Source organism: Serpula lacrymans, assembly GCF_000218685.1.
Source record: "Serpula lacrymans var. lacrymans S7.9 unplaced genomic scaffold SERLAscaffold_7, whole genome shotgun sequence".
In the NCBI taxonomy this organism is placed as follows: Eukaryota; Fungi; Basidiomycota; class Agaricomycetes; order Boletales; family Serpulaceae; genus Serpula; species Serpula lacrymans.
The window spans coordinates 1,294,586-1,321,313 of record NW_006763296.1 but is presented as its reverse complement, the minus strand read 5'-3'; the positions used below and the strand labels follow the sequence as shown (position 1 = coordinate 1,321,313).

The 26,728-nt window shown below is 48.6% G+C and overlaps 14 protein-coding genes across 14 annotated transcripts; 7 read left to right on the top strand and 7 right to left on the bottom strand.

Annotated features, from left to right (window-relative positions):
• Positions 1-11: 11 nt before the first annotated feature.
• Positions 12-1,851, bottom strand: SERLADRAFT_468211 (uncharacterized protein; the record flags this gene model as incomplete). The annotated part of the gene is made up of 1 exon (XM_007318581.1): positions 12-1,851. The coding sequence occupies one exon, from the start codon at positions 1,837-1,839 to the stop codon at positions 268-270; it is 1,572 nt and encodes a 523-aa protein (XP_007318643.1).
• Positions 1,852-1,977: 126 nt separating this feature from the next.
• Positions 1,978-3,277, bottom strand: SERLADRAFT_468207 (uncharacterized protein; the record flags this gene model as incomplete). The annotated part of the gene is made up of 5 exons (XM_007318580.1): positions 1,978-2,330; positions 2,387-2,491; positions 2,558-2,839; positions 2,894-3,068; positions 3,127-3,277. 5 exons carry the CDS (start codon positions 3,246-3,248, stop codon positions 2,145-2,147), a joined length of 870 nt encoding a protein of 289 aa, XP_007318642.1.
• Positions 3,278-3,427: 150 nt separating this feature from the next.
• SERLADRAFT_468204 (uncharacterized protein) lies at positions 3,428-5,282 on the top strand (the record flags this gene model as incomplete). Its single annotated transcript, XM_007318579.1, has 6 exons — positions 3,428-3,608; positions 3,631-3,705; positions 3,951-4,068; positions 4,125-4,308; positions 4,368-4,519; positions 4,577-5,282. The coding sequence occupies 5 exons, from the start codon at positions 3,655-3,657 to the stop codon at positions 5,095-5,097; spliced, it is 1,026 nt and encodes a 341-aa protein (XP_007318641.1).
• Positions 5,283-6,132: 850 nt separating this feature from the next.
• On the top strand, positions 6,133-6,948 carry SERLADRAFT_468202 (uncharacterized protein; the record flags this gene model as incomplete). Its single annotated transcript, XM_007318578.1, has 3 exons — positions 6,133-6,594; positions 6,654-6,913; positions 6,945-6,948. The coding sequence occupies 3 exons, from the start codon at positions 6,559-6,561 to the stop codon at positions 6,946-6,948; spliced, it is 300 nt and encodes a 99-aa protein (XP_007318640.1).
• Positions 6,919-8,395, top strand: SERLADRAFT_468200 (uncharacterized protein; the record flags this gene model as incomplete). Its single annotated transcript, XM_007318577.1, has 3 exons — positions 6,919-7,164; positions 7,221-7,382; positions 7,405-8,395. The coding sequence occupies one exon, from the start codon at positions 7,595-7,597 to the stop codon at positions 8,234-8,236; it is 642 nt and encodes a 213-aa protein (XP_007318639.1).
• On the bottom strand, positions 8,352-9,609 carry SERLADRAFT_468198 (uncharacterized protein; the record flags this gene model as incomplete). The annotated part of the gene is made up of 4 exons (XM_007318576.1): positions 8,352-8,674; positions 8,731-8,770; positions 8,832-9,164; positions 9,220-9,609. The coding sequence occupies 4 exons, from the start codon at positions 9,535-9,537 to the stop codon at positions 8,634-8,636; spliced, it is 732 nt and encodes a 243-aa protein (XP_007318638.1).
• An 84-nt stretch (positions 9,610-9,693) lies between these two features.
• Positions 9,694-11,155, top strand: SERLADRAFT_468195 (uncharacterized protein; the record flags this gene model as incomplete). Its single annotated transcript, XM_007318575.1, has 4 exons — positions 9,694-9,916; positions 9,975-10,186; positions 10,244-10,404; positions 10,484-11,155. 4 exons carry the CDS (start codon positions 9,708-9,710, stop codon positions 10,607-10,609), a joined length of 708 nt encoding a protein of 235 aa, XP_007318637.1.
• Positions 11,154-12,120, bottom strand: SERLADRAFT_468193 (uncharacterized protein; the record flags this gene model as incomplete). The annotated part of the gene is made up of 5 exons (XM_007318574.1): positions 11,154-11,392; positions 11,448-11,539; positions 11,589-11,722; positions 11,774-12,002; positions 12,059-12,120. Coding segments are annotated over 5 exons (747 nt in total), but the record flags the coding sequence as incomplete, so codon positions are not given.
• A 922-nt stretch (positions 12,121-13,042) lies between these two features.
• Positions 13,043-13,507, bottom strand: SERLADRAFT_390152 (uncharacterized protein; the record flags this gene model as incomplete). The annotated part of the gene is made up of 2 exons (XM_007318573.1): positions 13,043-13,255; positions 13,325-13,507. Coding segments are annotated over 2 exons (396 nt in total), but the record flags the coding sequence as incomplete, so codon positions are not given.
• Positions 13,508-16,834: 3,327 nt separating this feature from the next.
• SERLADRAFT_468188 (uncharacterized protein) lies at positions 16,835-20,231 on the bottom strand (the record flags this gene model as incomplete). The annotated part of the gene is made up of 12 exons (XM_007318572.1): positions 16,835-17,149; positions 17,221-17,710; positions 17,765-17,998; positions 18,048-18,172; positions 18,233-18,324; positions 18,380-18,563; positions 18,622-18,719; positions 19,273-19,350; positions 19,403-19,672; positions 19,725-19,885; positions 19,943-19,993; positions 20,055-20,231. The coding sequence occupies 10 exons, from the start codon at positions 20,134-20,136 to the stop codon at positions 17,958-17,960; spliced, it is 1,182 nt and encodes a 393-aa protein (XP_007318634.1).
• A 96-nt stretch (positions 20,232-20,327) lies between these two features.
• Positions 20,328-21,311, top strand: SERLADRAFT_449380 (uncharacterized protein; the record flags this gene model as incomplete). Its single annotated transcript, XM_007318571.1, has 3 exons — positions 20,328-20,537; positions 20,591-20,659; positions 20,720-21,311. 3 exons carry the CDS (start codon positions 20,461-20,463, stop codon positions 21,153-21,155), a joined length of 582 nt encoding a protein of 193 aa, XP_007318633.1.
• Positions 21,312-23,044: 1,733 nt separating this feature from the next.
• SERLADRAFT_468186 (uncharacterized protein) lies at positions 23,045-23,679 on the top strand (the record flags this gene model as incomplete). Its single annotated transcript, XM_007318570.1, has 2 exons — positions 23,045-23,459; positions 23,619-23,679. 2 exons carry the CDS (start codon positions 23,254-23,256, stop codon positions 23,677-23,679), a joined length of 267 nt encoding a protein of 88 aa, XP_007318632.1.
• A 656-nt stretch (positions 23,680-24,335) lies between these two features.
• Positions 24,336-25,763, bottom strand: SERLADRAFT_468183 (uncharacterized protein; the record flags this gene model as incomplete). Its single annotated transcript, XM_007318569.1, has 6 exons — positions 24,336-24,759; positions 24,813-24,921; positions 25,037-25,140; positions 25,235-25,328; positions 25,399-25,427; positions 25,487-25,763. The coding sequence occupies 6 exons, from the start codon at positions 25,673-25,675 to the stop codon at positions 24,655-24,657; spliced, it is 630 nt and encodes a 209-aa protein (XP_007318631.1).
• A 56-nt stretch (positions 25,764-25,819) lies between these two features.
• Positions 25,820-26,538, top strand: SERLADRAFT_468180 (uncharacterized protein; the record flags this gene model as incomplete). The annotated part of the gene is made up of 3 exons (XM_007318568.1): positions 25,820-26,001; positions 26,057-26,319; positions 26,379-26,538. The coding sequence occupies 3 exons, from the start codon at positions 25,900-25,902 to the stop codon at positions 26,482-26,484; spliced, it is 471 nt and encodes a 156-aa protein (XP_007318630.1).
• Positions 26,539-26,728: the final 190 nt, after the last annotated feature.

The window sequence follows — 26,728 nt, the reverse complement described above, 5'->3', positions numbered from 1 at the left end:
GACTCGGATCTGACTTCGAACACAATTTATATACAGCTCGTTTACAAACAATTCGAATACAAGTGCTATCTTCCGTACTACAACCGCTGGGTCACCGTAAATACGCAATAGCAGGTATACAACTGGAGAAATCGTCCATCGAATACAAGAAAACATGCCAGATGCTTCGCGAGATGAAGAATCTACCTGCAACGTGGGTGAATAATTCGTACATACAATCGCATGCTCCTACACCTATTCCATCGATACACAGGGAGCAGGAGAAAGTCAGATATCGGTCTCCTTAATGTATTCCCTAGCCCAAGGCCCTAGCTCATTTTCAGCAATCAAACAACTAACACCGCACACCGCGTAATGACGAGCGACACCCTGGATAGTAACGTCGACGACGGCACTCGAATACGGCGTATAAGTAACCTGAGGCGCAATGCTGACATTCGCCCTGCTGATAATAGTCTCATACGCGCCTGGTACTGAGAAAATTCGAGTGGTCGCTGTCAGAAAGTCCTGACGAGCTTGCCGGGACTCGGGATCGTCTGGGATTATTGGAGGTCGGAGCCGAGCTACTGTACGACTGGCCTTCATGTCTGAGAGCACAGGACGCCCGTCTGCTTCACGACGAATTCCTTTAGGACATGAACTGGGGTTGGCAGCATAGTACTCTACCCAGCGTTCAGGAGGATCCTCGAGACGAGGGTTGTTCAATGGAGCTGGGAATGTGGGCTGAGCAGAGGGATTTTCCCAGTCTGGGCTTCGCCAGTTCGTCAAAAGGTACCGTTGGATGTCCGTCTTCTGTTCGCGAGCAGTCTGATGAGCTTCGGCGCACAGAGCTTTAACTTTTCTCAAGGCTGTGTGATTTGCCGGCTGATGAGCAGCTTTCATTAGTGACTGGAGCTGTTTGATACTCTTTGGCGGTTTAGAGACTCTGGGCGGTGTGACGATTGTCCAAGCCGGATCTGGCGATGCACTGGTTGTGGCTTGTGGAGTGGTATTGGCTGTGGTGGGGTTGGACTGCCCAGCAGATACGACGGTAGCAAACGTACGGGTGGTGGCGAGGTCGGGACCCGATGGGGTAGGGATAGTGGTGGATGGTGGCGATGAGGGCTGGGAAGTGACGTTGGCAAGGAGATCGTAGAGGGAAGACTGATCAAAAGGAGTCGCTGGCGATGGCATTTCCATCGGATTCGCGATATCGAACGACGATGAAACCGGTTCCGATGGCTCGACTGCTGCGGGTGCCTGCGATGCTACAGCTTGGTCAACAGCCGGCGTGGGCACAGGAGAAGCACTGGCAGACGATTGCTGTGATGCTCTCGTCGTCTCCAGCTGCTTAACGCGTTCTTCGAGTCGCGCGTACTCAGCTTGGGATGACTCAAGCTGGCTGCGAAGGCAGACGAGTTCTTCCCGAGCTTGGTTACGCTCCAGGCGATAACGCTCAGCATCATCGAACAAATCCTTCTCGTCTGCCTTCTGACGGCGCCGCCCTTCGACGACTCCATTCAAAAATATTTCCTCGTTGTAACGCTTCCGTTCTTTAAGAGCCATCTGAAAAGCTGGCTGATTCTCAGAGTAACTTGCATCAGCGCAATGCTTCATATAGGAGCTACAGATGTCGCATCCTGATGGATGAATGAGACCATAGTCCGCATGGTGTTCCCATGGGGCGAGGAGCGTAGGGATGCGATAACTTTCTCGATAGTTTGAGCTAGGCTGCTCTTCACTGCGAGAAAATGTAGACATGGTCGCTCTGGGTGACGGCGATCTCGCACGTCTTGCTCCAGGCTCGCGAGAACGGGAACGGGGTTGTCTGGCTGGTGGGGACGGCTGGAACCGTCGCATGCTGAATGCCAGAATTCACACTGAATCCACGACTTTTTAAATATTTTCACCTAGCCTCCACGTGCTGGCCTTGAGGTGAACAGCAGGCAGTCGCATTGCAGCATTGTTGCCAGTGTTTGTTTCCAAGGCCATTGCACAACATAGCTAAATATGTAAATTGGTGCACACGTGCTGTATTTACATGTCAATTATACGATCTTAAAAGTAGTATATCTATCCCACTAGGTGTTCTATGCGACTCGAAATCTATATCGAATGTAGATGGTGGCCCACCACGGAACCCGGTGAAAAGGAGATTCGGTCGGTTATACAGGGGCGTGTACAACGGGTGTCACCGAAGCTTGTTGTGCCTTCGATTGCTGTAACGTAAAATCCGCTTGGTATTGTCGCATACGGATGTGAACGAGCTCAGTTACAGCGGTACTGGATTGCCCAGAGGAATATAGTTCGTATGTAGGCGCCCTTCCATATGCGATTTCAGCTATGAAAATCTGGAACGAGATGATACGATCAACTTCATCTCACGACACTAAACAACGACGCTCACCAGAATCTCTGCTGTTAAACCCTTTACAGGTGAGGCACAACTTCGGAAACGGTGCATCCGATAGACCCTATTATCAAAGGCGGGCAGTGGTACATCGGAAGGATGCTGTAGATAATGATAAACGGGTCACCACGGGTGATAACATACTAATAGCTGGACATAGTGCCTTACATAGTATTCTGTCTCGTATGGCCAATGTTCACTTTGCTTGGGTACTAGTGGTTCATATTTTGCGAGGGATGGATCCAAAATGGCTTCCAATGGGTGATCGAATATGCGGTCCACTTCAGCAGGCGAGGGCTCGAGGAGGTCAAGAATGCTGATGTCTGTCAAGAGAGCGACAACAGGGGTGACGAGGAGCTGGGACGCAGATAGAAAGGGTCTCAGGAGACATAGGGTGTGCACATGAGGAGAGGAAAGGGGGAGAGCCACCTCCTCGTGAGCCTCTCTAAGCTGCGATGGCAGAACTTATTAGCAAGCGGGTGCAAAGCATAGCTGTGTACTCACGGCGGCGTGAATAAGACTGCGGTCTGAAACATCGACCTTTCCCCCTGGCAGTGCTGTTTGACCGGGGTGTGAACGCAGAAGTTTAGAGCGAGTTGTTAGGAGAACTCTGAGTTCCCCGGACTTCTCGTATAGCAAAACCAGGACAGCAGCGAGCTTTGACACCGGCAAACTGGACCTGGGTGCTGTCGGTCTGAGCTTGTCAATGGGGATGCAGCAAGTTATGGAACACGGACAGGTCGGGTGTTTCGACGTCGCATGATCGTAGGCGGTGGATGCAAAGCTTTGACTTTTCCGATAGCTGGTCGAGCGGGGAAGGGGGAAGTGGGGGAGCGGTAAAGGTTGGGACGATAGCCATGGTATCAGCAGGAGGCCTATACGAACGGAGCCAGCCAAGACTGCAAGCTATGCAGAAAGGAAGGCGGTGCACAGACCCTAACCCCAAAGAGTCACGTGGGTGGAGAGGCAGTCGCAGCAACGATGATGGTCACACCTTTGCCGACATCCTCCATATTGGCTGCGGTTAACTGTACAGCCTGTATTTCTATCAGTCAGAACAACTGAATCTCACTTATATCACCCATCAAAGCCGTACACTTCGCCTCTTCAGTTTCTTTATCACCGTCTCCCACCATCGTCTCACTTTAACGACACGCTAGAAGCATTTCCTCATTCGTGTCGTGGTAATGTCATTCTTCGACTCAGTGCAGGATGGACTCTCGCGTATTCTTCCCCGCAAGAGCGCAGCACCAGTAGCGACGTCGATGTCAGGTGGAATAGGGAGTGGACATGGCATGGTGCCCTTTGAGGACGATGTAAGACACCTTCTCTTCTCTCTGATTGCGTTTCACTTCGTTTGGCTCTTTCGCGCCTTTTAATTTTTCAACCTTTTTACGTAATCAAACCCTTTCCTTTACTCTCAGATGCGTGCATGGAGCAAGTTGGCACGCTGGTCTTCCTTCTCTTCGTGCCTCTCCTATGGATCGTATGGCTTTCGGTCTCTTTCTCTCTCATACTATGTTCATAACCACTCGTCTCACCGCTTTCTTTCTTCCTTTAGATGATAATATCCAAACCCGCAATCATATTCCACATTTCACAAGTCTTCTTCAATTTCCTCGCAATGGCTTGCTTCGCCAGTGTAGCAAGCTTTCAGGCCCATTGGGGCGTTGGTCCTTGTAAGCTGCATTGCCACCAACTCCATACCTCACTCACACCTTTTCCCATGCACTAGCTGGCCTATCAGGATTCGCCATCTTCGTCTCAGTCTCTGGCATATTCCTAGCGCTTTTTATGCTATTTGTGCCCGTCATCTACGAAAAATATGACAGATTTGCTCGACTCGCCCGTGCCATGAAGGAAGTACGCGTAGGCTTTATTCTCACGGGCACAGGTGTCACCTTGAGCCTTTTGATCGCGTATGCCATTTTCATCCATCTTCGCCATCACGACTGGAAGCGTCTAACGATCCCTGTAGATTCATCGTCACCATCTCAGCATGGACAGAGCCAGGATGTAAAGACGCGAACAACGACCCAAATGCAGGGAAGGGCGACGGCTTCAAAAATGGATTACCCGGATGGTGCAGTACCAAGAAAGCTGCAGCTATATTCTTCTGGCTTGCCTTTGGTGAGTTATTATTTACACTGTAATATATTTTACTCATCAGTGATTCACCCAAATCAGCTTTTTGGGCTGCGTCGTTGGGTTTCCTCATCTTGCAGTGGCGCAATGGGAGCTTGACCACTCATGCCCGCGACCCCCCATTCACCCGCCCAGACATTGAAGAAGGTGACGAGGAGGAAGAGGAGGAAGACACGACCACGAGATACCAACAAGTCCCAGTCGTTGCTCCCTCTTCCTCCGCGCCACGACGATCGACATACGATAATTCTGACGCTGTCGAATCACCATTCTCTGACCCAGTCCGTTATTCTGGTGCCGCATCGAGTACAGCACCTACCAGTGGGTACACCAGTCCGCCTGCAGCATCGCGACCTAGCATGGATGCTTATGGCGCATTCTCGGATCCTGCACCGAGTGGCTTTGGTGGTGTCTCGCACAACTATGCACCGCCACCCGCGGACGCTGCGCCACGCGTGAGTAGAACCATGCAGTACGCAGACCCTTATGCTGCCGTACGCGCCTCTCTGGCCCCCAGTGCTGGCGGACCGCCAAGTTATGAATCTTATGCAGGATATCGATGAGAGAGGCTATTATATTTATGATTATAGATACTGTCATTTGGACCATTACTATTTCGATATTTCCGTAAAGTCTAACTTACGCCATTCTTGTTTCTTATCGCCCTGCTTTGCTCTCATGTATAATAAGGAACATTGCATCTTTTGGATACCGACTATCAGTAAATGTTGAGCCAATTTGTACGTTTTTGGCTGTTTCAGTGGGAGAGACAATTGCGGCCAAAGAGTTGTGTACCCTTGTTGTGCAACGTGCTCGACTGAACCTCCACCCAAACGCGAATGGGACACAACCAACCGCAAGGCTTATTCTCAAATGTCTTCACTTTTGTATCCAGAGAACTGGAATCTTTCGTAGCGAATGCCACAGGAGCAACACCACAACAGGTATTTTTCACAGCAAGTAATATCCTTCGCTCACTCACTTATTGACGCGTGCCCAACAGGATCCAGGCGGGGCAAATCCGTCAAATCTGCGTATCAGCCAGCCAGCGCAGTCCACGGTCTCGTCCGAAGCAAGGCAAATCCAGAGGGAACCTTCCTCGAGCAGGAATAGGGTGTCAGCGAATAGAGGGAAGCGAAATCGCGAGCGAAAACAAATCAATGCAAGTGTCACTCCCCCCAAGCCCCCTCGTCCGATATCGCGTTCAAGGCCAAAATATACTACTCAGGGAGCCAAAACAAAACGGGCGGTCGACCATATCTTGTCAGAACATGAGGATGAAGGTATGTACATCCATATTCTTCGCCTTGCGGGTTCAGACATCAACTTGTTGGAATGTAGAACTATCTGGAAGTGACCGATCGTCACGATCCCCTACGCCCATTATCCTACCACAAGCTTTGCGGCGAAGATTGTCCGTGACGATGCCTGGCTCTCTCTTTCCTCGCTCCCCCTCTGTTGAACCTGACTCAAATGCTTCCCTTTCCGATGAGGAGGGTCGCCACGTACGGTTTGCTCCTGGCGTCGTGAGCCCTCCTGTTCGAGCAAAAGAAAAATATACATCTGCTATAGCGGAACAACCACGGGATGATCTTGAGCCAGGGCCATCCTCGCGGCCCGGCCATGTGCCTCATACAGAACCCACAGACCCTCCAAGCTCCCCGCTGTGCCCGCGGGCAACACCGTCAGTCAGAGAAGCTATAAATCGATTCAAAGCAGGCCCAAAAGAAGCTGATCCTTCGATATTACTCCCTAAATCATCGCCAAAGGGGAAAGGCAAGGAGAGGGAACCAGGAAATAGGAATCTTGTACCATCGTCTGTTTCACACAATAGGAAAGAGCAGCAGCTTAGATCGGTTGAGATCACAGAGGCAGATACCTCTGGAGAAATTAGGGTACGGGGCAAAGAACGGGAGCTGGTAGCAGCGCGAGAAGAGCAACAGCAGCACGAACGACGGTGGGAACGGGACAAGAACAATCAGGAAGCTGAAGAAGAGCGAAAGAAAGACAAGGATAGGATTAAGATGCTGGAAGACGAGGTCAAGCGACTGAAAGAAGAGGTATGGGGTCTATCTTATATATGAAAATATGGACGTCACTTAGTTCAGATCCATCTCAGCTATCTAAGCGTTCTATTGTGCGACCGTCTCCAGATCCTCACTCACTTATGCCAGCTCCTCCCCCACCGCCACCACCATTACCACCACCACTCCCTGTACGGATAAGCACCACGCAACTAGGATCGATATCTGATGCAGGTTCAATGTTCCTTAGCGCACGCGCAGCTTTGAGACAGGCAGGACCCCCAGCCGAGGCTCCAATCAACGCCCCTTCGCTTGGCCGTGCAAAGCGTCAAGGTCAACCAACAGTTAATCTATCGTCCGATAAGATGGCTGCTTTTCTCAATGAGATGAAGACGGTGCGTTTGAGGAAAGTGAGCGATAGTGGTGTGCCTCCAGAACTGTCCTCTCTTGAGAGGAGAGCAAGTACAGGTGGTTCTGGCATCAATAAGCCTGCATCGCAGGATCTCCTGCGAAAGAGCTTGAATTCCAGAAAAGAAGTCGGTACAGTAACTGGTGGAAAGCGGAAAATCGATGCTGTAGCTGGTTCAGAATTACAGGACGCACTTCGTACGTCATTTTTTCCTCGTGAGTCGTGGCAATTCACTCACACTGTTCTCCAACAGGTGTCGCTGTCAAACGTCGTTCGATGGGCTCATCGGATAGCGGATCTTTAGCGTCTACATCGTCGGGGGCTGGAAACCCTGACATGCGCATTTCCAGGATACCTTTTCCTACTTCTATGCTGTTCTCCCAATCATACCCTCCACCTGCGCAACCTCCTGGCGCAATTCGAACGTGGCCTTCTGTATCCACAACAGAAACTGACATCACTACGCCATCCCTGTGTTCTGATAACGATGCAGATCGAGAGGGCGAAGCAAGCCTCGACGATCGACTTCCTTCCACACCTCCTGGTACTCCTTCCACTGCGATAGGTCTACAAGCAGAGGACATCAGTACTGCCAGTGGTAGCCAAACAGATCCTATCGATGTTGATATGGAACCTGAGCGGACTACTTTGTCGCCCGAACGCACTACCACGCCATTACCCGCATCTCCACAGCTGCAACGTGCGCAAGAGTTGTTTGAGAAACGGCCTCCCACATCTCCGATGCCTGCACCTACTCCCCGTAAACCTCGTCCACCGGCAAGGGCCCCCCGAGCTGTTAATTATGGACCTCAGGAGCGTGACTATGACGATGACGATGATCCGTTATCTTTGACATTTTCTTCTCCTGAGGATGCTTCAATCATTCGACAGAGAAGCAAATCCAAAGAAAAGAAAAAAGTGCGTCCAAAGAATTTGCGTCACCCTGGGGGAAACTCGAGTCGTGATGTATCACAAAGTTCTATCACTCTGATCAAACGACAGCCAACGTTGGAGGAGGAGTTGTGTGACGCCTATAGTCGGTCGATGGAAGGTGATGATGTCGATGACGACGTATTGGTTGGTGTTGGGACGAGGAGTAAGCGTGAGGGTTTCCTCGCACACGGAGGTGCTGGGGGTCCCCCGGTTTTCATGGGCGTGGGCTATGTACGTGGTGCCGAAAATGCAAGTGAAGAAGAAGAGTATCGATCTAGGAGGAGTAATCACCATTCATCTATACCGATCGCTGCGAAAAGAAAAAACAAGCGGTAATCTTGGCTCGTCTATGAATTCTCCTTGGATCCCGTCGCTCTTGTATTTGGGCTCTTTAGGCCATATTATTATGTATATCTTATGCTTCTGTACTTTGAGTCGCTGTAGCCAAGAGTACGTACATTGTTTTTTGTTTTGAATAAAAAAATCGCCCATCTACAGAGGTGATTCAGTAAATGTGTTACAGGGCCAAGCTATCAAAAATCAAGAGAATCACAAGGGAACATAAATATAATCACTAGAAACAACTGGATACACAGATAGAAACTGAGAACTTGGGAGAGGTAGGTGGTGAAAAATACACCGTGCTAAAGTGGGAGGGGAGCGATTGAGTATACCAATAATGAGGAACGTGGCTCGTGCTGCGAGTATTTCCTGCAAGAGCTGATTTGGTTTATCAGAAGATAGCTCGGACAAGACCACCACCAATAGCGGCACCTGCGCAAAAACGAGAATGAGTCTGATGAGCGGTCGGAAATTGCAAAGATACCTACCTGCGCCGAAACCGACACCGCCTGCAGCTGAGTGTGCCATCTAAGAGAATGCGTGTCGGCGCTAAATTGGAGGAACTGGGCAATAATTCGGGAAAACTAACCGTGTTTCCGAATTTTCCATACTTGCTCTTCTTTTCCGTTTGCCCTGAGGCTTGCTGCAATCCCACAGAATTGACGCCATCAGCGGCAGACGGAGGGGTATCTGTGCCGTGTAGGGCGGCTCCGAAAGGCCTGTAGACTTTTGTGGTCCTTGGCTCGGTTGCCGGTGCTGGTTGGATGGAAGCCGGCGTGTGAGCTGAAGCATCGACTTTCTCTACATGATTTGATGGGAAGAGAGCTTCTTTGCCTCTCGCTCTGCCTAACCACCAGTCTTCATTTTGTTCTGACACGATTTCGATGAGTTCACCCGAGGAGAATGACAGGTCATTTGATTCCTACAGGGTGACCGAATGAGAACAGGTTTGGACGAGTCAGGAAGGATATTCGTACCGAGCCATCTTCGTTATAAGCCCACATTGCGCGTGCATAAACTGTTTGACGCGCTGGAGCGGGAGGAACGGAACGGGCTGAAGTGACAGTTTTTGGTGCAGAGGAAGAGTGCACGACAGCTGTAGGCATGACTTGGATGTTATACTGTCTGACGACTGAGTGGCTGGATACCGAGACTGGTAATTTAGACATGATAGAGTTCATTGCGGCGGCATCGTCTGAAGAAATGTAGTTCTGGGACTCGAGGAAGGCGATATTGAGCTGCATTTGGGAGGCAATGTGGGCAAGGAAAGCAGCAGATTGGGCATCTGTGGCCATGGTGGGCAAGGAGAGCAAGAAATGATTGAAAGTATTGGATCCATGTTGCTTATAACTGTAAACATGGTGATCGGCGTCTAATTCACCAGGCACGGAGCACATTATGTTATCCGAAATGATAAGTCCAAATCGGGACTTATCTTTCTCTCCTCTCTTTGCTTTCCACTGCGATGCCTTCAGCTACGCTCATCGCTGCTCTCCCCGCCTTTGTCTCCCCAGACGCACACAGAGAGCTCGTCGCATCCACCCCCGCATCCTTCAGCGACATCCCCCCCGTTCTGCGACACAAGGAGGACAATGTCGCCGTCTCCCTCGCCCCTCCACTCGACGGTTTTTCTGAACAGGATAGCACACAAGGATCGCTCTACGTTCTCGAGAGGTATGTTCAACTGGCTTCGCTTGGGACCAGAACACATTCTTATCACATACCCTCGCAGTGCTCTTGTCTTCATGTCTTCCACAGGTCGAGGTTTCCAGATCGAATATCCCGCGATAACCCTTCACGCTATATCTCGTGCACAATCGCGTCCATCCATCTATTGTCAGCTCGACGAAGCCTCTCCCACCGCAGCAGATGTACCACCCGACCAGGATGACATGTTCGACATGAGAGAGCTCAACATCGTCCCTCAAAATCATGCCGCCTCACGTACGTTTTGAGTCCTTCATCAGCCTCTTCACCATCTTCTTACGTCTACTTCCATAGTTGATAATATATTTGAGGCAATGTCTCTTTGTGCATCACTTCACCCAGACCCAAACATGTCAGACGACGAAGATATGGACGATGCCTTCATCGCCACGGGCGATTCTGCCTTCGACACTTTCACAGGTGATGAAGACCAGGAACTCAGTGAGGTTGGGAGGGTGCGCAGCAATTTCTTGAACGATAGTCGCTATGCACCATACTAGACACCCTCCTTTTGTTCTTTATCCCTCTCTTTAGGCAGCTCTCGATCATCTAGAGTCAATCATATACAATCCGTTCGATCGCTCTCAACAGTCAAACGGTGTGAATGGAAACGATGTAGCTGATGAACAACACTCAGACGATCCAGAGACGAAAGAATAGATGCATATTGTGATGAAATAGAAGACAAAAGTACCCAATGTAAACGTATTATAACCAATGTAATCTGTCTATCATCGCCATCGCCTTCATTTTAGATATCACACAAACAAGTGCTAGTGCTACAGTCACTTGGGATTCTTCTGTCTAACATCCGCCGAAAGTGTTTTCATAGGAACAATACTTGGTACTGGACCCCAGTCGAATGTTACTGGCGAAGACGGTCCGCCAGGATTTGGGCTTTTCTTCAGCTGAACAGGCTTTTGGTGATGTTTGACACCACTCCCAGTTCGATGCCGCGACGAGGTCATCAGGTGTGAAGAAGTTGAATCATCTTCCGAGGGTGAGCTCGGCCAAGGCGACAAGGCGGATGGAAGACTTAGAGCTACCGGCGTGGTAGGCAACGAGAACAGAGAAGGAGGAGTCTGAGGTTCCATCTTGACTGCCTTCTGAGGTGTATGGAAAAAAGTAGGCGCAGGCATCTTGGCCACTGACGTGTTCAATAACGGCTCACTTCTTGCCTCCAACAATGCACGCTTGAGCTTCTGTGCTGACCGCTCAGCATTTAACGCAGCTGCAGTTGTAACAGCGACATGAGGGGTAACATTGATGGGACGCTTTGCCGTAGATTCTCCAAGTCGTTTATCCCGGGTAATTGAGACCTGCAGAGAGGACATGTCAAGTTTGCTCATCCTCGCAGCCAGTTTGGAGATATCTTCGGTCTGCTGGTTGATGGCCAAGTTGATGTTGCGGAACGTGCGATTGACTGTATCCAATGAAGGTGCTCTAATTAACAGCTGTGAGCTGCACATGCTTGGAACATCTGAATTGCATCACTGACCTGAGCCCTGGCTTTCCGATTTGAAACTGTGAAAGCTTTGTTTTACATCCTTGCAGATTATCCTCAAGCTTCTGTACACGGTCACGAACCACCTGAAAGGTAGTCAGTTTCTGCTGTGGTGGATCCCAATCAACGACGAACTTGAATGTCTCTTCGTAGTTGACTCTGAGCTTCAAGATGTTCGGGTCCTAGTGTTCGTACTTTCAGCATCTTAGCAAACTCTTCATCTGTCTTGGCCCGATTGAAGCGAACAATTTCTTCCTTCCTAGTACCCGCTGAAGGAATATTTTAGTGACAGGGGTCTTTCATCGGTATTTATAACCTACCCTTCAACATATTACTCTCAAGCTCTCGCAAAGTCCTTTTCAGTAATATTCGCTGGTCTTTTATGTTTTTGACGTCGTCCTGCAACTGGGCGAGTACACGACCGTACTGCTGAACATCACCCATTGTCCATTTCTGGGGGTCCACTAAATCAGTTTTGGTGAAAGAATGATTGGACCGCTTCCTTAATTCTTCTTTTTTCTTGCCAGCCTCCTCTGCAAGAACTCGTAGCTGTGAATTGGGTTTTATAAGCGCATACAAGAAACAGAGATAAGAGAAACTCGCACGTTTTCTAGTTCTTTTGCCAAGCTTGAAAAAAGGTAGGCACACTCGGTCTGCATTCCTTGCTCTAGTTGCGGTTCGGGAATAGATACCGATGTAGTCACAGGTGCCTTTACTTGACTCCCAAAAACTCTGGGAGTTGTAGGCATTGTCTCGGTTAACTTTGGTTTCGTTCCAAATAGACTAGGTGGAGTACTGCTCGGAGAAAGCGAGGGCGCTTTTGGAAGGCCGAACTGGGGAGGCGCCACCTGTAGAGAGGTCGGTGCTATATTGAAAGGCGCTGGCGGTTTACTTGCTGGTATACCGAAAGCAGAAAGCAAAGGCGGCGTTTTAGGACGTAAAGCTGAAGTGGCATCAGGTTCTTCCGACTTTACAGGAGGAGTAAACTGGCCAAAAGGTAATTTGGCTGGAGCGGGATGAAGAGTTGCCGTAGAGGGGGCAGATTTAGAAGCGGTAAGAATTGGCTTGGGCTCTACTTCCTCATTGTCACCGGTAAGAGGCACGCTAGCCAAGGGGGAACTTCGAGCAGGGCGGGTGCTTGGTCGAAACGGAAGTCCAAACGCTGAAGTGGTTGGCGTAGATTGCGTGGGCGGTGCAGAAGGGGTGGGCAAGACAGTAGAGGCTTCCTTTGAAGGTGATCCTGGAGGGGTAGTACTGGTCTCTCTCAAGGGCATCGGAAGCTTACCGCCGCCAAGACCAGAAGTTATAGGGGAAGGAGACGGTGAAGTAGGCAGAGCAATAGTAGGCGGCTCATTTTTTGGAGTAGTGGATGGCGACCGCTGATTCGACTGCGGTGTTGATGGAAATGCACCATTTTTTGTGACAGCAGGTTGTTCTGTTTCGCTCTCATCAGATTCCTCTTCGGGTAGTTCATCGTCCTCCGACTCAGACACACTCTCGGAGATGAATGATTTAGTGTCGTCTTCCAATTCGCCTTCTTCTGACAGTTCCCCGTCCTGACCCTCACACTCATCGGAGGATGCATTGACCTCGACAAAAGAATCCGCAGAGGAAGGTATAGAAGCCAAAGACGACTTCTGCGAGATAGATTCCTGCTCTTTTCCCTCTTTGACTGTTTCTTTACTCCCCGAATCATCTGTTGGCGATGGATAACTCTCTTCGGATGATGCACCTGTATCTAAAGATTGAGGGGTGACTGTTGGTGTTGGTTTCCCGCGCTGAGGTATGATGGGGGGCGCAGGCTTCGGGTCGCCATCTTCCCTTTCAGACAGTTCCACCACTGATGCCCGTTCTTTCGAAGAATCTTTTACATCATCTCCTCCAGTACGAAGAAGTTCGCCGAACGATTTTGCGCCGCCAGTGAAAGCACTGAAACCACCTGATTTGGCAAAAGCACTGAAGGCTCCAGATGCGGGGGTGGTGAACGCTGTGGTTGCCGGTGATGGAGTAGAAGGCGTAGCAGGCTTCACAGCACTGCCAATCATAGACGACATACCAAAGGTGGGTGTCCCGGCACCGGACTTAGGAGGGGTAGAGGTTGGTGTAGTAGCTGCCGTCGTAAAAACCGACACTGGCTTACTTTCTGGTTGTTTAGGTGGGTTAAAGAAAGGTGAATTTTTTGCGGGTTCGCCTCCAAATCCGAATCCTGTCGCTGGCCGGTAAAAAGGTGATGGAGAGGTCTGGAGCTGGCCAAATGCCCCCGCAGCAGGAGACGGAGAGCTACTTTTGAAAGGGGTGGTAATATTCGGTGTCTCATCCTTCGCTTCCACAGGTGATGGAGACCTGCTTTCTACCTGAGAGGGAGACGGATTTCGGAGGGATGCACTACTCGAGGTGAATACAGAAGCAGGAGTAGTGGTAGTAGTAGTAAGGTTCTGGCCAAAATTCATTTCTCTATCATTTGTGCTTGTGGTTTCCATTTGCGGTGCTGTCCCTGAGGCCAATGCAGGTTTATCACCAGTTGTGTCACTCTTGCTCTCTTCAAATACGGGCTTGAACGGTTCCGAGATGGGCTTTGCTGTTCCATCGTCCGATGCCCAAGCAGGTTTGGTTGGAGCGGTTTGTTGTAAAGCGGATCCGAACGTTGTAGGCCTGCCCGATGCAAAGCTACCAAACCCACCACTCACGGGCTGGGAATGAACCACAGGAGAAGCTGGGGCAACCGCACCAAAGGCAGTTTTACCGAAAGCTGACGTTTCCTTCTGACCGAACCCTGGCGGTCCAAAGCTCGTCTGTCCAAAACTTGATTTCCCAAACGACGACTGACCAAATGACGACTGATTGAAACCTGATTGCCCAAACCCAGTGGATGCTCCAGAGCCAAGCCCACCCTTTCCAGATCCTGACTCAGGCTTTGAGGACTCGGATGCAGATGCCGATGAGGCAGAACCAAAAGCATTCGTAGAGCCTACATTTCCAAATGCTCCAAAGCCAGTAGCAGGTTTGATGAAGCCAGACCCAAATCCGAATGAAGACTCGTTACCTGCAGTACCACTTTCAATGGTCGGGGGACTTGGGTTCGTGCTGGCATGTCCAAATGTAGACCCAAAGGCGGACTTGGGTTTCTCCGGTTGAGAGGACGAGTCTCCGAGCGACAAGCCACCAAATGGCGGAGTGTCATCAGAAGCCATATTGTTGTCTTCTGCAGGTGTGCTGTTTTCCGTTGAAATTTTTCCAAACCCAAAGCCAGCCTGGCCAAATTTAGCTAGTGCAGCTGAGCTAAATGCGCCAAATCCTCCAGCAGAAGTGGTAGTTCCAAAACCGCTCTGACTAGACTGGCCAAATGGCGAACTCTGCTGTCCAAATACGGACGTGCCAAAAGATTGTTTATTGAAGGCTGGATTGGCTTGGCCAAACAAGGACTGCCCAAATGCTGAAACAGGCTGCTGACCAAAGGCCGAAACCGGTTGTTGACCAAACGTTGATATGGAAGAATTACTGGAAGCTGGAGTTTGGCCGAACGAAGAAGGTTGTCCAAAAGTAGAAGGAGCCACGGTGGGGCTAATATAAGTTTGGGGGGTTGCAGTGACCTGAGGCTTGGGGGTAGGAGCGACAGCTGATATGGCAATGCTGGGAGCATTGTCAGTGATCATTCCAGGATAAGGAGTCCCGCGAACATTAAGTATATTCCATCCTATGAGGGTACCATCGCTTGCATACGCATACATTACAGGCGGAGGTGGTAAATCAACACCTTCCCCCGAGGCATTAGTATGACGATAGGATGATCTGCAGGTCAAGTCCAGCTCTAGTCCAATGAGCACGGTATCGTTCATATCTTTGTCTAAGGGCAAGCTTGGCGTGGACGTTTCTTCGAGGGATAGATTACACCAGGCTTCTCCAGTTTCGTCGGCGATGTTACCAATGGCGCCAATATCCGAAGAACAGCTATTGCCTATGAATAACAAAATCCTGGCGGGATCCCAGTTCTTTAAAACTAGCAGAAAAGCACCCGGCGGGCGCAGGCCAGGAAACGGCATATAAGGGTCATTCAATTTGACGTCGTGTGCGGTGCTGGCTTTAGAATCTGAAGAAACTATAAAATGTGATTGCTCAGCTTCAACATTCGGTGGACCCTGAGGTGCATATATTGCATGAAATGAGGGATTGGCTAGCCATGTATTTGAAATAACACTGAAATTACTGGCTGACGGAGGTCGTGGAATGATAGACTTGGGAGAAGACGTCAAAGTTGGACTGAAGGTAAGAATATTTCCACTCTGAAGCCCGATTGCTAGCTGTTTCCCCTTTGGAGACCATGATACTTGTGAAAGAAGTCAGCTGAGATCCAACGGGTCGGTGAGGAAAGCGTACAAGAAGTGGGAGTCGTATCTGGGGAGTTACCACTTTGCCAACCGCCAACCGATTGCATATTTCGAACATCCAAAACTTCCACTAGCAATGCTGTTGAATTGTTACTAGGTTCCCATAAAACAGCAACCAACTCTGGCAGGTCGCTCGGGTTAGGCAATACAGACGCAGGCGCAGAAGATGAAGTAGATGGAAAGTTGTGTAGTGGACTGATTGGTCCTTCTCCTGCAGAGAATATGTCATCTGTGTTAAACACTAGAATCGAGCCTTGGGTGAGTCCAATCAAAAGCCGACTATCGCGAGACGCGAAGCTGATCATGTTCGGGCAGGCAGTATCCAGAGGAACCTTTCTCTGTGGGCTGAACACTGCTTGATCATTTTCTGCGGTGGCAGCCGAGAATGCATTTCGCAGATCAGCGAGAGGGGAAAGAATCAGGGCTGAGGGTATTTGTTTTAAGAATGGCAGGACATTCTGTATGTCTTTGACACGTACAAGCTCCGGATGTTGAATCTCTAATGATTGCTGCGAACCAGCCTCGTGAATTTGCTACAGTGAACAAATGACCTTTGCCCGGTAAAGGCGTCAGATCAATGGGCTCTGGGGAAAGTCTGACCCGTGCGCGCTTATTCAAAAGGCGGAGAGCAAGGAACTGTTTGACAAGTTAGAGAGAGGTTATTATAACCAAATGATATGCGTACGTCTGCATCCTTTTCTGAAGCTTCGCCTGAAGTTGTATGGAGTGGAGGTGCTACGGACGGTTGGAGCTGGCTGACATTCATGTCTTTTCCGGTTGTCGTGTTCGACAGCACGAAGTGAAAGTGAGAACAACAGAAAAGGATGGAATGAGGATAACTGACGGTTGGACGTGAATGAGCAGCTCGCGTTTCGCGCCACAACTGCCAAAAGCGAGTTTGGAGCCGTGAAGCCGAGATTCATCCCAGCGCTGCACTGCAATACCAGTTCCAATAAATACTAGCCCTAACTGCGCTTCAACCGTTTCTCTTTCTCTATATTCTCCATAGATACTTCGTCCAAATGGCCTTCAACTCTCAAAATGATACATCCGCCGTTCTCGACTATATTGTCTCTCAAACGAGGCAGAATATTGAATTCCTAATGGCACAGAAACATATATCGGAGTCGGCAGGCAGAGAAATCCTTTTCAAGTTGCCTACTACCTCGTCAGTGGCAGCTTTGACAGATAAGGCACAAACTATGTCTCTCCTCCCAGCACCAGCACCCAACCGTAACCTGGGTCGCCGTGTGCCGTCTCCTACTCAACGCAAGGCAGAAGCTCGAGCGATATGGGACTGGGAAAGTGAAGTGTGTCACCTCTTTTGGCCTACTATCATGCTATCATCTCAACCTCCGTTAACAGGACCCAGATGATCTGATGTTCAAGGCTGGAGACGTCATTGAAATCGTCGCTGAAACAAATACAGATTGGTGGACTGGTCGACACAACGGCAAGCAAGGACTGTTCCCTTCTAACTACGTGGAGAAAATGAAAAACACTGCTCCACCGCCTCCTGCCTTCCCTGAGGTTCCCCGATCAGCTTCTCCTTACCAGCCAAAGTACTCTTCACCTGCTCCTTCCGGTCCTCCTTCTTACGCTCCGCCATCTGGTCCTCCTCCGAGCGGGTATTATGGCTATCAACCTCCACCAGCTGCCCCCCAACCCACAGCATATAACCCATATATGGCTCCGACGGCACCTCTCAATGCCATCGAACCTGCACCACAGCAAGAACCTCCCAAGAAGAGTAGGTTTGGTGGACTAGGTAACACCGTAAGTGCGGGGAGGTGCACTTTTCAACATATTTTCTGAGTCTAATCAATATGAAGATGGCACAATCGGCTGCTGGTGGTGTTGGATTTGGTGCTGGTATGTTACGTTCGCTCATCATTTGCACCGCCTGTTCATTATTTTCTATAACAGGTTCCGCTGTTGGCAGTGGCATAATCAATTCCTTGTTTTAGACTGTCTTTGAGCTTCCGATCAAGAGCATAATACCATCCACTTATTTGTATCATTGTTAAACACATTGTCGTTTTACTTCTGTTGGTATACAAACTGTAACTTGAACTGCAACATACACATCCCCTATAGTGTACAATGACAGCAAGCTATCTTATGCTCCACTCTTCCAGTAGGCAATATCTCCATCAATCACTACGAACGAAATCAGAATACCTAAAAATCTAGCAAAGAAATAACTTACTCTCATACGGCTTGCCCTGCTGTCTGAGTTTGCCAGCTGCTTTGACGGCAGTTTCACTACCGTGCTCTTTCAAATCCTCATAACCCATGATTTCCCCACAGACAAACTTGTTTTCGAAGTCGGAGCTACGATAACAATATATTAAAAATGACCGGCAAACACAAGATTTTATTACTAGTACGAACTGAATGACACCAGCGGCTTGTGGCGCTTTAGTTCCTCTCCTAATGGTCCAGGCTCGAACTTCATCTGGACCACATGTGAAGTACCGAATGAGCTATTGTACAAAGAGCATTAACCAATTGAGCCCGTAATCAAGGAGCGTTACAAACATCGAGGCTGGCGTAACCAGCTTGAGTGATCTTTCCCAGTCCGGTCTGAGCCCCGATTTCTTTCTGTGTTTCTTCTTTCTCCTCGGGCGACATTCGAGCCAGACGCTCTTCCAAGGAGACGGAAAACGGAATGAGGGGATCCCCGGGATTATGAACATCAATCCATCCCTTGATCTTGGCTAGCCTGTCCAATTTCATATTAAAATTGAGAGCGAAGTATAAAATAACGGGAATACACGCACCATTTATTCTTCTTCCTGATATAATCCTTCTCGCTGAGATTCACGAGATAAGTCACAGGTTTGGCAGTTAAGAGCGACAAGCTATTGACGACTTCAATCTGAACGAAAAGTATGTCAGGTTTACCTCAACAAGGATGAATAATTGAGTCAGAGAAAAAATAATCTCAAAGGCTTTGGGGCGTTACTCCCGCCTCGACGAGCTGGGTTATCGAGCAGGTTGCTCTTTTTCATCGCGTAAAAGATAATCTAAATTAGAATGAAAATCACCTGCAAAAAAGTATATTAGCTGGTGACTTAAGCAGACAAATTAATTGAATGGGGTCAGATATGTTAAATGATCTCAAAGGAATGTGGGGCGTTACTCCCTCCTCGACGAGCTGGGTTATCGAGCATACTGCTCTTTTTCGTCGTAAAAAAGATAATCCAAAGTTTTTAATCACCTGCAAAACAAAGAGTTTAGTTGATTATTCAAGCAAATAAATCAAACTTGTGAAGAGAAGATATAATCAGATATGTATATTATCTCAAAGGAATATGGGGCGTTACTCCCTCCTCGACGAGCTGGGTTATCGAGCGTATCGCTCTTTTTCATCATGAAAGTGTTGGCCCACATTATGCAGGAAGGTTAAGCGAGCGTAACAAAATACTCGCCTCTTTATTAGACCACTCTCCCTTGCGTACATCTTTGTTGTCAACTGTCAAAGTCTTCAAAACCTTTTCGACTGTAGCCTTAACTGGTGAGTTTGCAAATGCACACAGCGAAAGCAAGCTATTAGCGTACGATTTCTTCCTTCTTCGCCTTATCGGCCAAACTGTTACTCCCAAGAGAACGACCGGTTCTCTTGAGATTGTCCAAGTGTTTTTCTACCCATTCGATGTCCTTCAATCGTAACTCTGTCTGGATGATCTCCATATCACGAAGTGGGTCTACGTCACCCTCGACGTGAATTACTTCTGCATCGTCAAAGGCCCGCACGACTTGGAATATACCGTCCACGGCGCGAACGTGAGACAGAAACGCATTTCCAAGACCTGCACCTGTGGAAGCACCCTAAGGACAATTATATATAAAAACGTATGTCTGAGAGAACTTTGTCACGTACAGCGGTGAGACCAGCGATGTCTATACATGTAAGGAAAGCTGGAACACGGGAGGCGGGTTTATACAGATCGCAGAGCCATTCAAAGCGAACATCGGGTACAGGTATACGTGCCTCTTCCGGGTTTATAGTCGCGTACGGAAAATTCGCTGCTTTGCCCAAGTCTATATAGTGAAGAAGAAGATTGGTGGTGACAGGACGGTAAACGGCTGATTAATTACCTGTGTTTGACAAGGCATTAAAAAACGACGATTTTCCAACGTTGGGCAGTCCTGCCAGGGAAATATGGCGCGATCAGCTCAAGAATATATATGTATTCATAATAGAACAAACCTACGATACCGATCTTGAGGTTATTGCTAGGACGGCCAAGAAGAACTTTCTTTTCCTGAGCGGGAGCCTTCTTTGGTGGCATTCTTTTCTTTATATCTAGTCTTGACGAGACAAAAAAAGACCTTGTAACAAACTTTTGAGATGGATGCGCGACAACGCGATGCAGCAGCAGAAATCGATCTATCATCCCAAAAAAAAACTAAAGACTCAAGCGGAGTATAAAAATATCTGCTGAAATAGTAGAAATACATTCCCACGGAGAGATGCCGAGATGCGCCTTGCGGAGGTATTTATTATTATTGTCGTTGTTTTTCCTACGGACACGCACTAGCACTCCACCTGCTGCGGCTATCCCAAGTAACCTCGCTCTACCAGCCCTACACCGCTTCAATATCTCAACGCTAGTATGAGAAAGGTTTTCTGGTCTGCCATCGTCCTGTGGGCGAGCTGGGTTCAGGCTCAAACAGCCACAGTTGTTGATGGGTAAGTTACAACAAGATCCTGTTTTGTTTCATGCAAGCCTTACCCTCATCTAGTGCGGGTTATACGGTCGTTGAGGTTGTGACTATAGATCCAGCGCTTGGTTTGCCCACTACAGAAATATTGTGAGCATGTATTCTTGTTCAGTCGTCCATGACCGGATTGATCTGAGTATTTCTCAACAGGCGGACTCTGACGGGTACTGGCGCCATCTCCTCACCGACTAGCAGCACGACGCCACTCCTGGCAACAACACCTACGTCTACCGCTGCTCTTACCACTACTACCACCGCAGCCCAGCAACAGGGTCCCGTCGGGCAACCTGCACCGACGCAAGCCCAAGTTGGCGGTCCCACGCCCTACACATACACCACGACCGATGCAGATGGCAATACTGAGACTCTTCTTGGCACGTTTATTCCCACAGGGCCTGAATCAGTCCTTCCAACGCCAACGACAACAGGCACAATTCTGGACTATAGCTCGTGGCTGGGCTTGGTTGGCACCAATACGCTACCAGCTCAATCTAGTGCTCGGGTATCTTGGCAGCTTTCTGGTGGATGGTTCGGCGTCATGCTCGGCACCCTGATGAGCATAGTAGCAGGGCTGGTACTAGTTTGATTGCAGCGTTTTCGGTATTAGGGCATGGACTGTGTAAACGTTATCTGCATGGACTTGGACGATCTTTGTTTATCTGTTTTATTATCATGACTTGGCACGACGCATTGCTCGTTATTAGTTTACTCTTCTCAGCAATACAGGTAGTTTTGTAGAGCTTTTAGAAGCTTATGAGTCCGAATGAGAGCAGATTAAGGGTATTGATCCAGATCTTACTGGCTGTCTGCCGTAAGGACCGCAAGGATGCGCGTCACGCTTCGCTGTCTTGTCTTGGCTTGTATTATGTTGTAACCCCTGTAGCGCACAGTAATTATCCCATAAGTCTCTTTCAAACAAATGTCTGAGACCACTCTCGATGTTGTCGCTGTAACCGTCGTCGTCGACTCTTCTCTTTTACTCGCCGCAGAATGGCCATGTGTCCTCGCTGAATACATATCTCCCTTACTCAAGCGTTTAAACGAGATTCATGCAAATCATCAAGTAAGGATAATTTTACTTTCAGATTGTTTTTTCAAGTAACCTTGAATTATCTGTCTAGTTTCGTATAGCGTTCGTAACGTACGCCGTAGCAGATAGTCGGCCTTCGCCTTTACTATCCAAGCGGTTCTTCTCTCTTATCAAACCTATCACTAAAGAACTATACGAACAACCTGAAAATCTGGGTATCGGCCAGACAAATTCTGGTGGAAGTAGAGGGATGTCTGCCTTGGAAGGATTGGTAGCAGCGATCGAGGTACTCAATACGCTCTCATTCACACTACCTCGCCGCATTTACTCCATCGGGATTCCCTCTCTAGTTGTTCGACATTCTTAAATCCTCGAGTACTGCATCAATCAACCCTCCACAGAATGCTCACAATGCCATCCGATCTCTGATATGTCACCTAGTACATGTCGCAGCTTCGCCCGCAGATAATGCACAGCGGCCCCAATGGAACATGCTCTCCCATCTTGATTCGGTGTCTTGGGAGACTATGCCCTCTGAGCTAAAAAAGGTTCGTCGCAATCCTTTCAGCCAGGGTGCGTAGGTTCTCTGAGCCATTATATTGCTTGATTTTCTATAGAGGAAGATACACTTCAGTTTGATTAGCTTGCGACAAATCCCTAGGTTTCAGGAGCTACAATCCGCGGTTTGTCATGTTTTTTGTTACCGAAAACTATGCTTCTCAAAGTGCTGAATTCACGATTACAGGTCGCCGGTGGAAGTATGCAACAGCCTTGGTTCGCAGTCCGGCCACAGCACACACTATATTTGACAGGATTTCCTATGCAACAAAGATCTGGTTTGTTTTTTGAAGTGTTCCTCGCTTCTTGCATTTCTGATTCTTGTAAAGCTGTCAAGCGCAGCAGTGACGTGCAACTCAATGAGCGTAGCCCAGAGTCGAAGCGTCACAAACCTTCACACTCTTTTAATGGCCAGTCACCGAAACCAAGCCCTACTTTGTCAACGGCAGCTGCTCCTGCTCATTCTCCTGCTCTGAAACAACAGCACCCAACGCCTCAGATTCTTCAGCCTCCCACTAGTGTGCCTGCCCAGCAACCAGTCATGCCTCCACACCTAGTCCAGGCTCTACCGGTGAGTCATCAACCCCTGCACCCCACCCTGCCATCGCAGCCCTCGACTTCCAGAACAACGGCCCCTTCGAACGCATCTACTACCGGCCAATCGCAGCCTCATTTACTCCTGATGATGGAGCGCGTGCGTCGGTATGAATCAGAAGTTCAGGCATTAGAAAAGCAAGCATCTACTGCATCAGCTGCCGGCCAAACCCAACTGGTAGAAAAATTACAGAAAGAGAGAATAGTCAAATCGCAAGCCTCGTTCCAAATCAAGAAGTTCCTAATGGAACATATGAAACAGCTACAGGCTTCCAGGCAAGCTTCGGCGGGGACGCAAGCGCAAGCAACAGACCAGGAAAACAATGAACCGCAAGTTTCCTCAACAGACGCGGTAAATATAGCCGCCCCTTCTAGGACTACTCAGACGTCAAATCCTTTACCGTCACAAACGCAGCTACCATCCAATCCCGTCACAGACGCAACGACTACTGTGCCTGCTGCAAGCGAGTCTAAACCGATTATTTCTGATCCACAAACCCTTATGCAGCTAATTCGTCCGGGTCCAGGTGGCTCTGGCTCTTCTCAAGGGAATACGAATATGCAGATTCCGCCAGATGTAGCCGCCCAAATGCAGAAGCTCCTTGATCAGAAGGGTATCAGACCCCAAAGTCTTGCCGTGTCCTCACATCCCCCAACCCATCAGACTTCAAATACGGGTCAGCTTTCACAAAGTGCTAGTCCCGAAGCGTGGCAAGGCACTTTGATATGGTCAGGTCAACACCCAAGCGCACAAGGATCGAAAGAATTGCGCGCGGAAGTTAAGGCATTCCCCAACGGTGATATGTGCGTTTTTTAAGAGTTATAATTTCGTTACATCTTAGAGAAAGCCATTTTTTAGACGTGCAGAAAGTTGGCCAAGGACCCTGAAATTAACACCAGCCAAGGAATTGGCAGCCACTCCAACTGAAATTCAGAATTGGATAAGCCGCCACAGACCAGCATTGGTCCAATTTAAACCTCATCCTCGAAGTATTGATTCAAAAGTGAACGAACAGCATCTGATGGCCTTAAACCAACTACTGATTGAGAGCCACGTGGTATGTTTCTTTGTTTTGGATATTTTTCAGTTCTCGGCTGAGGATTCTCTAGTATGCATTAGCGGCTTGGCAAAATCCTCAAGGATCACTGTCAAACAATCTTGTTATATTTTCCATCAGTAATGGTTTACTAGGTGCTGTGTTTCCAACAGGTGTACCAGAGTTGCCAAAGGGCAGTGTACCTGAAGCGCCTAAGCCAGCAAATACTATATCCATTGGTGGTATCAATCTTCCAGCTAATTTGGTAGCTCGGCTACAAACATTGGATTCAACAAAACGCGGTGCTTTTTTGGCACACTTTGCTGCAAAGCAACAGCAACAAATGCGCCAACAGCAACAATCGCAAGCATTGCAAGCACCTCAACAACAGCAACGTCAGCAGCTTCAAGAATTGTCTGGCCTAAACATGCCAAACATGAGTCCGTATCTCAACCCCGCGCACTCTGGGAATAGTTTTAGTATGTTTGTAAGTGTCTTCTTTGCCGCTTTCATCGTTCTTAGAACTGAAATTCTTATACTGTTCCAGGGAGGGAATCCCTCTTCTGGTGTCGCCCAAGGATCAGGAGTTACTGGTGCGCACGGAGGAATGGGAAACCTGAGTTCCGAGATCCTGCAATCGTTCATGCAGCGTAGCGCAGAAGGTTCGCAAAATGCTAAGCCCAGTTGAGGTGATATTATGGTACATATTTTGGCTGTGGGCATGAGAGGGACACACTATGGTAGACAATCATAAAGGGCCACATATTTGAAATATCCTTTTATCTGGTTCTGTGTCTTGAACAACTAAACAGCAGGTGTGATTCGCGACACTATATGACTGTCAAAACGGCATTTTGCGCGGTACACTACGATTGTGAGGTGCTAAAATTGCCCTCTGTCCCTTGAATTTTTTCGTGATCGGCAAGATTGGCTTGCGCTTCATATACCGTGATAAATGGGTTATTCTTGCGCTAAAAGACTACGCATAAGGAGTTGAGCAGAAAAGGGCGATACAGTCAATTACCTCGGACCAATGGCCCAAGAAGCCCACAAAGTATATTCGGGTGTTGTCCGCACCCTGCGCTGCAGGGAAAAATAGGGTGATACCAGATAAGGTAGAGAATTTTGCAGTTCTGTAGCAACAGGTTTCGCAAACGATCAGTAACTAAAGGTAATGTTTCTGCATGTAGAGAAGGAGAAAGTATCTCGGGGTAAACTGTAGGCATGATAAAGAAGGATAAAACTTACTTAACAGCATATTCACCTACTTCTCTTCCTTGCGCTATGTCGAACTCTTGAGTGGGAGACTTATCGTTTACATCGTCGAAATCCAAGCTTTGTTCATTGGCAAACTGAGAGCATGCAACTGTCAGCCGGAATCACACGGACGCAAACACCAAGGTACTAGGCAGCGATAAGACATAAGACATGACACGTATGACATACCAAAGCCACTTTGGTGGGTGTTTGATCACCTGGACCTGTCTTCAGGAGTAAAGACCGAAGCCTGACAGCACCCGTGAAAGGTACACGCAATATTCTCAGATAATAGAATGAAAAGGCCTCAGTCTCACTGTAATAACCCAAGCCTATGCTAATAGGGACCTTACAGTTGATCGTCTGAATCGGATTCCAGAAACTATGCGATTGTCAACGCTCGGAAGTAAACTTAAGAAATGAGGGAGATATCAAGCGTACCACTTCTTCATCTAGACGCTTATCCCATGGTTTTATGATTTCAGAGCCTTGTCCCCCTGCATTCAAAGCAACTACGTTCGACCGATCGATGTGAGTGAACAAGTTATCATTTGGCCCAGTTGAGTCCGAAGAACTGTGGTCGTGGTCGTGACCCTCATGGCTACAATTATCGTGATGATGATGGGGCATTTTTACGCGTCCAGAAGTAGTGTTATTCAAGATCCTTGATGAGTCTGATGACAGTAATAGTGCGAATAATCAAAAGGAAAGGCACTGTAGCTATCTTGTCACGGCCGACAACTAATCACAGTGAGGTCACCTTGAGGTCACCTGTCACAAGCCAAGTTGAACCTGTGATAATTTACATTGTCGCAGTTAGTTTGTGACGAGGCCGAAACTCTACAGTAGATGCGATGAGCGACATGGCAGATAATGTTGAACCGAAGAACACCATTCGCATAACAAGGCAAGGGAAGATACGTTATTGGGTAAACTTTGCCCTCGAGTTTTTTGAGGTTGTTGATCTCTGCTCAATAACATGTGGACATGAACGCTGATCAGATTGAACAGAAGAATCCCGAGGATGCATTGATGCTGTATACACCTCCAGGCAGTCTAGTGATGCCACGTCTTATCACGGTGGTTGAAATTATCAAAAGGGAATATATGAAGATCTTGGACATTTCAAGCAGTTTATCAGGTCTGCACCAATACAACCGTCTGGGATATGTCGAAGATGCGGAACGGGGGGACGATGAAGAGAGACTACAACCATACATGAAGATCACGCTGAGCAGACGAGCTCTTCCGGGTTCAGCGGACCAAAGCGTCACGTAGGAGATATCTGGCGTTTACAGGCACCGAGTCTGGCTAAATGGCATGATGTTTGCAGGTACCAGACGCCGGCCATGCGACGGCTGTCCCGCACAACCAAGGCAAGGATGAGGAAAAGACAGAAGGGCGAAGCTGGTCAAGAGATGGGTAGTGGGAATAATTAATGTCGAAATAATACGCAAATAATATTACATAATACACAGCTGTTTGGTGGCTCTGTTTTGCATTAGTCTTCCTCAACTCGTTTTGGCCTTGGTCACTGTTGACGACGACGACGACGCCCGCACCTGTGTTCTCACTGTCTTTTCTGGCGACGACGACACTGCGCACTGTTGTCTGCTGCGATATCGCCCTCGTTGTGCATTTCAGTGCAATCATTTGCTAGAGACCCAACGCAGAACACCTGCC